At 39.4% G+C, this 8,300-nt stretch overlaps 1 protein-coding gene across 1 annotated transcript; it reads right to left on the minus strand.

Annotated features, from left to right (window-relative positions):
- Positions 1 to 651: 651 nt before the first annotated feature.
- On the minus strand, positions 652 to 8,264 carry TIMM21 (translocase of inner mitochondrial membrane 21). The gene is made up of 7 exons (XM_048079254.2): positions 7,832 to 8,264; positions 6,773 to 6,835; positions 6,584 to 6,681; positions 5,237 to 5,310; positions 3,296 to 3,401; positions 3,100 to 3,195; positions 652 to 3,001 (listed from the first exon to the last, which is right to left on the minus strand). Exons 1-6 carry the CDS (start codon positions 8,082 to 8,084, stop codon positions 3,103 to 3,105), a joined length of 687 nt encoding a protein of 228 aa, XP_047935211.2. The 5' UTR covers positions 8,085 to 8,264; the 3' UTR covers positions 652 to 3,001; positions 3,100 to 3,102.
- Between the last annotated feature and the right edge of the window lie 36 nt (positions 8,265 to 8,300).

Below are 8,300 nucleotides of genomic sequence, written 5' to 3' on the forward strand. Positions count from 1 at the left end.
TTTGCTTTTAGACATTCTACGTCCACCTGTGCCTTTTAAATTATACTTGTGCGTCTGTCTCTTCCTCATTGCCAGTTATGTTCTGTCTCCATTTTTCTTGTATAGGTCTAGACTGGTTGCCAAAGTACCAGACAGATTCATTATTTTGACTTTGCAAAGACTTTTTCTGACACCTGGAACTGTAGCATTTATTCCCAGCTACAGCACACAATATTGATGTCTGACACAAATGCCAACATATGACAAGGGTACCAAGTCCTTTTAAGACAACTCTCACAACTTCCATTCTGATGTCTCACAGTGACCAGGCAACGCAGATTCTCAAATAGCTCTTTCACACAAGCCTTGAAAACTGTTGTATTTTTATGTAAGCTAGGAATTCCTTACTACTGAAAAAAATATATGGAAACTTGTTTGTAAATAATCAAACTCTGTTTTCTCTAGAGCTGAAGCCAAATGTAGACATTAACCCAACGGCCAACTCTTGCTGCTCTACCACAAGTCTAATAAAGTATTTCTTGTAATTCCACTGTTGGAAAATCATTATGCAAGATCAGAATCTTTTCCTTCCCAGCAAGCTTCTAGTCCTGACAGTTTCTTTCTTCACTGCAAACAAGGCTCTAAAACAAGACAAAAGCAAACCTAAACAGCTGGTTTTTCTTCGCTGTTTTTATTTTAATGTCTTTCTTTTGAGGTGTGACACTTGATTTATTTTTTTCCTCAAGGACTGGATTTGACACATTGTTTTTACCATACCATTTACTCTAAAAAGTTGTTTACATCTTGCTTTAGGAAATACTACTTTCCCCAGTAGCGAAGCCCACTGAAAACAAGCCACATTCAGATTAATGGGAGAGCAAAGCTGGAATGTGGAGATATAGGAAAAAAATCTAGCCTGTCAATTCTGTTGTTGACATGGAAATTTACAACGGCTTTCAGGCAGTTTGAGATGGAAGAAATTCATAAAGGAGGGGCAAAAACAACATCAAGTTTTCTAGCCTAAACTGTGTATTTTGATATAGTCTTGTTTCATAAAAGTTGAAGAATGAGTACATTTTTATCAAGGTGTAGCACAGGCTTACGGCTAGTAAGCTTAATATTAAGTTATACAATTACATAGCTTGCAGTATTTCTGATATGCTCTTAACTGCTCTGTCTTGTATTTATGACAAAACTCTTGCACAAGTAGTTTTCAGTAACTGCCATGTGTGACACATGTTTACAGCAACTGGACTTAAACGTGGCATGCAATGCTATCAGTCACTACTGCAGCAGTATGCAATGAAACAGAGGGCTTCTGATTTTTTTTTTTCTTTGTACTTGGTTATAGGTTTTGGTAAAGTGCAATGCTAAGAATTAGGAAGAGTCATAAGCAACACTAGAATGTATTAATAACTATTACTTTCACAAAAATAACATGAAGGGGGCAATAGTTGCTTTCATTGTTTAAAGAAACCTTTCCAGATTGACATTAATGATGTCAATAACTGTGGGTGAAAATTAAAAGTTTGTTGGAGTTACTTCTTAACAAGTACCAGAATGGTTTCTCATACTTTCAGTAGGGAACCACAGTGACTTCTGTAGCTTTTGACTATGAGTAAAAGACTTTTTGGTTTTGACAATTATCCATTAATAGATAAAAAATCAGACAAATTTATCACTCTGCTGAAACTGACAGATATGGAATCACTTTGATCAGTCTGAACAGATGTTAGTTTTGTAAAATTCCCTTTGGCTGGCACAGCAGAAGTCAGTTATATTCTGTACAATGTATAAACTCCAAAATACCTTGCACTTTATCACAGATTGACATTGGTAGCTGCTTTGCAATAACATGCTTTTCTTCTCTACCACACTCAGAGAGTTGGAATAAATTGGGGATTCCTTTTCATTGAATACTTTCAAACAATATGAGGATCTGACTGAAGCTAAAGTTGCAACGCTTAATATAAAGTAAAACTATCCAGGTCTAAAAAAGTATTATGTGTAGTTATTAGGGCTATGCAGATGAGATTACTGGAAACTGAATGGGAGGGCAGTAAAGTATTACTAAGTGTCTCTCTATGGTATTTGTATGAGGGAATACTGTATGAACTTTAGAACATGCCAAATGTGCCACTGAATGAAGCTAAACATCAGTGTATATTAATTTAGGGATAAACAACTAGTGAACTAAAAAGCTCGTATTATATATAGATAACCACAGAAAAATGCATTAGTTGGTGTTTAAGAAAATGGTCAAATGTAAGACACTAAAGCTTGAAAGTTTTCAGATGGTGCCGCGTGACAGACACAACTGAGGCTCATTAATACACAGAATTATGCATAATAACTGCCATGTGGCACTAATGAAGAAACCCAAGAGATAAATTTGGTCATGAGTTGAGCTTTTGACTTTGGGTAAAATTATATTAATCTAATTCCTGGAAGATGTAGATTAGTTATGTTAATGAAAAAAGTGTTGGCAGTGCAGAGCACCTCTTGTCATTACTCAGTGGAGCAGGGTGGCAGACCTTGAAAGGAGCAGACAGTACAGGTGCTGATAACTTATTTAAAAGATACCAATATTGGAGTCTTTATGTTTAGTCATTTGTCATGGGTGTGGGTCTCCAAAATTCATATTCTTAGATGCACTTGGACTAGATCTCCTTTACACACTAACATAAATTATCTACAAACGCATCCAGAATGAAAACAGTATTTGTCTGCATTTCAAATACCACTTTCTTTATTGCAGTGCTAGTGGGAAATCCAAGCAAAGGAAGACAAGAAACTCTCCACCTAAACCTGAAACCTTGAAAGACTCAGATTTTAGGTGTTAAGAAGAATTATCCAGCATTAAACAGTTTATTATGAGCCATTATTTTCCTGTTTCAAAAGTACTTGCCGTAAGTGATGGCTCTACTATTTTTCATTGGCTTCACCACAAATTCTGGATCTGTTGTTATGAGAGACTTTAACGGAGGCCCTGAGAGGTTACTTCCTATATTTAACTCCAAATCTGCAAGATATGATCAAGAACACCAAACAATTCCTGTGTAGACTGCTTACGCCGATATCATTCAACAGTGAGTAAGATGAAGCAGCAACTTTGATCACCGGCTATCTGTTGTCTTCAATGATAATGGTTCTTCTAGGATAGGTGTCAACATCCACAAATATGTAACGGACTTCAGGTTTTCCTCCCTCAGGATTCTGTAATGAGGAAAACACTTTCAGGCTCTGTTTTTTTTTTCTCTTTGGTAGTTTAAATCCAAGATTAGGGTTGTCAGCTATATCAAGCAATTGTACATACCTCTTTGACTTCCACATGGACTGTTCCCCGCTTTCCTGGTTCAGAGCCCTCAATATAGAACTTCAAACGCATATGTTTCAGTCCATCCTTTACGTATTCAACGTGACTAAAAACAGCAAAACAAAACAAAAAAAACAACCCACCCAGACAGGATAGCTAGTTAAACTTCAAATTTCAGCTTCTTATTTAGAGAGGAGCTGCTTAACTACTTTTGTGAGAAAGTGTATTCCAGTGCAGTCCTTATGCTACCATGGGTTCCTTCTTGACTTCTCTTCCCAAGCTTTACTGTGGGCATATAAGGAGTAGTGGAGAGTTAGAAGAGAGAACTAGTTAGCAGCTGATGGTTAACAGTTGAGGTGCTTAAACGTTCTCACTGCAGTCCTCCCCTCAAAACTCATGCAAAACATGCAAAGAATGCTTTGTCAACTCAGATACTAGGTTTGTTAATTCACCACAAAATAGTTTACTATATACTTCACACATTCTGGTAATAATTTCATTCTATAGAAGTTGCGCAACTTTGACATTCATTTCAGACCTCCAGCCTAAGTGCTGATATTTCAGTTACAGTCAGGTTACGGTCAAATACTAGATAAACAGAAAGGTCAAATCACTTTCCAAGTGACCACCTCCAGAAACTAATGGTCAAACTAGAATTACGCTGCCAGTTTAGGTTTCCTACTGAAATTACTAACTGCTGCACAGTTCCAAGTTTTTCCATCAATCAAATCCAGATAACACACTGTGAATTAATGATGACTTTGAATATGGTTTAAGGTGACATGGTGGGTTACAAAGGACAAAGATGAATGAAGTCTCATTGCAGTAAATTCACATTCAAGATGGCCATGCACAGAAAAACTGTATTTTTGAGACATTTAAGGTCATCCTTTTATCACAGACTTGAGCTCTACAATCTGATCAAGTTTTCAGCTCAAAAAGTTCTTTAGAATACGAAACTTTCAAATGGAAAGTGGAAATGAAACACTAGGAAAGATGATAGTACAAATTTTCATTGATATTCTTTTCATGTAGTAGCTCCACTTTAAACACTTTTTCACAGTCTAGTGAAAAGATAAATTTTCAGTTCAAAGTAAAAATCCTCCTCCTAAAAATAATCTCAATTTCATCGTTCAAATTTTATAGCTGGGCTTGTGTGTCCCACACTGTATGAAAACTCATTGAATAAATTCAAGTCAAAGAACATAATAAAGACTAAGCCTCTGCTGGGTTATACTGCAGGGAGGATTTGTTTTATAAGAATTAGTTCTGTTGTTTACCTCAACTGGAGAATAACTGATACACTCATAAACGTTTAGGTGAGAACTGTTATGTTAAATATGCAGTAGAAATGTGGCCTCAAGTACCAGAAAGTAATATAAGTAACAGGCAGTCAGTGCTACATGTCAACTCAGGACAATAGACTCACTGCAATGACTACACCTGCTCACCTAGACACAGCCTAGCTTTAAATTGGACTTTTAAGAATATAGCTTGCTCAAGTTGGAACCTCTCCTGCTCTTTCTGGCCTGTTAAGAGCTGCTATTTCATAAGAAAAACTCTCTATCGTTTTTCAAAGAGTGATTTTACTCTACTCGAGGACTTCACACTACACTTTGGTCTCACCCCTGCTCCCCAGATGCATGCCTGTGCCTCTGTACTACTCTCTTCAGACTCATCCTCTTTTTTTTGTAGCGAGGTGCTGCATGTTTACCATGCTGACCATTACTTGTTCTGAGGCACATGGAATTGGCATTTTATATTGCATGTGCACCGTATTTAGTGGTGTGTACCACATAAGACGTACTGCAAACAATTCCTTTCATTTTCACTCAGAATTGACAGGGTATGTCACACAGTTCAGTAATCTAGATCTGACTTTGTGATGTGTCCCAGAATGCCTCTGCTGTGCAAAAACTATTGTCTGTATGGGGCAAACACCTGACAAGCTGTCGTCTTCCTCTTCGCGTTGCCTCCCCGTAACCTTTAATGGGTTCACCAAAGACACCAATTATCTACAAGAGAAAAGAGGTTCGAGTTGTCAGAAGGTATCACATTCAAACAGATATTCTAGCATCAGCTCTTGTCCCTTCTGTGAACGCATCTTCTTTCAATTATTTCAACAAATTGTCTCTTGTGCGTCTGATACGTTAAGAAGAATGCAATAGTTTATGAAAGAAAACGCCACAGGAAAAATTACTCTATTTCAGTGTTTTTCCTTTACAATCACATGCAAAATGCCTACAATAAATCCCAGTAATATGTTCCATTTGTACCATCCTCTGGCATTAAGACATTTTAATCTCTTTTCTTACTGTGTATTTTATACTTTACTGACATTTTGTATAAAAAGGGGAAAAAAGCATATTTGCTCATGTCTTTTCCAAGAGACTATCTGACTGAAGCTTAATCTTAAAATGCAAATAACTGCCCTTCACCTTATCTAAGAAACACCGTTTATGAAATTCAAGCATTTTTTTCTTCAGATCTATAAAGACAGACCAAATTAACCTAGTTTTAAAATTACTTTAAAGTTGCTTAGAAAGGAAGGGTACTTTCATGGTGTAACTACTGGAGAGGAGTTTTAATTCTACAAACTTTTTCTAAAGCAATCTTAATTTCTTTCCTAGTAAGAACTTGTCACTTCAGGCATCTCAGCGGCACCTGTGGTAATTTTTCAAAGCTATTCCCCACCTTTCTTGTTTTGTTTGAAGCACTGACTTTTGTAGTCTAGTTTTGGACTGACTTTTGTTTATATTTAGCTATCTTATGAGACTGACCGTATGACTGTCCCCTTTCTCCTTTCCTATTAGCCACAGTAATGTTAGCCCTGTTTCAAATGAAGAGTTTGAATTCCTTGATATTTATGCAGTGTTTCACATGACAGAACCCTACCGAAGCTGCAGCAGAATAACTGTGTTGAGGAAAGTCAGCAACACAGATCCATAAATCTTAATTGAGACCAGTTGCCTCTCTGATCTGCAGAACACTGCAAGTGCCTACAGATACACATGCTTTGAAGTGGCAGACACTGTAGGGCTGTGCTACACTCTCTTGTCTTTTAGCATGCTAATTCATTCAGATTCAGAGCTTGCATTAATCTAGAACAGGTTCAGATTTAGAGCTGACCCAGCTCTGTCCAGCTAGAAGCATAGGCAGATCTTGCTGGTTTTTGAACATCCGTGTGGATGTTCCTGTAGGTTTGCTTGTGAGAAGCAAACTTTTGACTTGAAGAGAGGCCATAATTAATGAGAAACATAAACTTACGACTAATGTTCAAAAACCAACCTCAGGATGAGATCTGCATTTCTCCAAGGCATCTCCATAGATCTTACTCGGACTAGAAGAAGAGAATAACTCTTTAAAGATCACATAGAACAAACCACCTGTAATAGAAACAAGAAAAAATGGAATGAGAATTAATCTGGAATTAGTGAAAAATATCTTCTGATAAAGAATAGTAATTTAAAAAATAACCTGTAACACCAATTCCAACAAGCACCACAATAAAATAGGTAAAGTCTCTTCCAGCTTCTTTCACTGAAATAAGACATAAAACAATGTGAGAGTTAGATCATTGGGAAGTAAAACTTGCATACCTTTATGCTCTTCTATTAGTTCAAACTACTCAGGTAACATTTTGTCAGAAGAAAAAAATCCCAACCACAGCTTCTATAATGCCTCATACTAAGAGATCGTGGAATGTCCTGATGTTATCAAAGACAGGTTTATATTTCTATACTATGTATTCTTATTTTCTTGCAGTCAAATGAACAATAAAAAGGAGGGATATTAGACCAAAATATGTACTTATTGAAACTGTCAACTGCAATTTATAATGTAACTTGATTTAATGCACCAGTAAATGGGTCAGTATAAACTGTGAAAAAAGTAACGAGATTCACAAAGTACTCTTCGAGAAGGAGGAAGAAACTACTCATTTGTTTAAGTGATAAAGTACGCCTTGCAGCAAAGCGCAAATTACTGAGGAAACATTAAAAACCATTTTTTTCCTGAAACATTATCATCAGCTGAAGATGCTTTCCACAAACTTTTTCAATCTGGAATTTCCGAGACAGCGCAGGAGTCACCTTTCACTGAAATGAATGAAAAGAACCAAAGTGCCGGGCCCTCTGTAAAGAAACCAGCAGCAGATACAGCGCTTTGGCAAAGTGCTGGAAGTAGACTTGGCTTAACAGCATCAAAACAGGTTGTGTGCGAAAGGTTTTCCTTTTAAAAAGGGGAATTACTAGAACTTACTCCTTGTGTGGATTTGACTTATACACTCAGTCAACAAGCTGTTTGGAAGGAGCCACAGAATTTCAGTTCTGCTTCAGCAGTGCCTACACCGAAGTGTTTGCAACCCACACGATGGAAAAGGAGTCTGTCGGTTTTCTGAGAGTTGTGTTTTTTTTCAGTTTCCGAGCTGTGGGCGTGTATGGGGGCTGTACAACCAAAGGGGCAGCGGCAATGCTCCCTGCGCCTGCCTCTGGAAGCGCTGCGGGGCACCCCCTCACCTCTGAGCACAGCTCTTACCTTTCCGAGCCGCCGACAGCAGAGCCTCATCCTTTTGATCCCTTCGCACCGACACATGCTTGCTGTCACGGCCAGACTTTTCAGCTCCCAGCCCCCCCGCCTGCGTCCATACACTCGCCTGGGCACCCCGGAGCAGCGCAGAGGGGCTGAGGGGGGGCTGCCGCCGCCATCTCAGGCACGGCGCCGGCGGCCACCTCCCCAGGGGGGCCCGCAGCTGCCCGCCGCCCCGCACCAGGGCGGTGGGGAGCAGCATGCCGAGGCACCCCGGGCGGCTTCACGCTGCTCCCCCCGAGGCCTGGCGGAGGAGCCGAGGGAAAACTTTCTCCCCGGGGGCTGCTCCGCGGCGGGCGAGGACCCTTCAGAGGCGGCTGAGGGCGGGCGGCAGCCCTTCAGGAGCCCCCGGTGCCCTCCCAGCTGCGCCCCGCCATAGCCGCTGCGGAAATCTTTCAGCGGGTTGCGAGAGGAGGAG

Source organism: Anser cygnoides, chromosome 2, assembly GCF_040182565.1.
Source record: "Anser cygnoides isolate HZ-2024a breed goose chromosome 2, Taihu_goose_T2T_genome, whole genome shotgun sequence".
Taxonomy (NCBI): domain Eukaryota; kingdom Metazoa; phylum Chordata; class Aves; order Anseriformes; family Anatidae; genus Anser; species Anser cygnoides.

What these genes read in the sequence shown, in the direction of transcription:
- TIMM21 (XM_048079254.2), bottom strand. Translation starts at nt 8,084, where the DNA reads ATGCTGCTCCCCACCGCCCTGGTGCGGGGCGGCGGGCAGCTGCGGGCC. An exon ending in GCTGTCGGCGGCTCGGAAAG is followed by an intron (nt 6,836 to 7,831) that starts GTAAGAGCTGTG and finishes GTCTTATTTCAG; the next exon opens with TGAAAGAAGCTGGAAGAGAC. An exon ending in AATGCAGATCTCATCCTGAG is followed by an intron (nt 5,311 to 6,583) that starts GTTGGTTTTTGA and finishes TTTCTCTTGTAG; the next exon opens with ATAATTGGTGTCTTTGGTGA.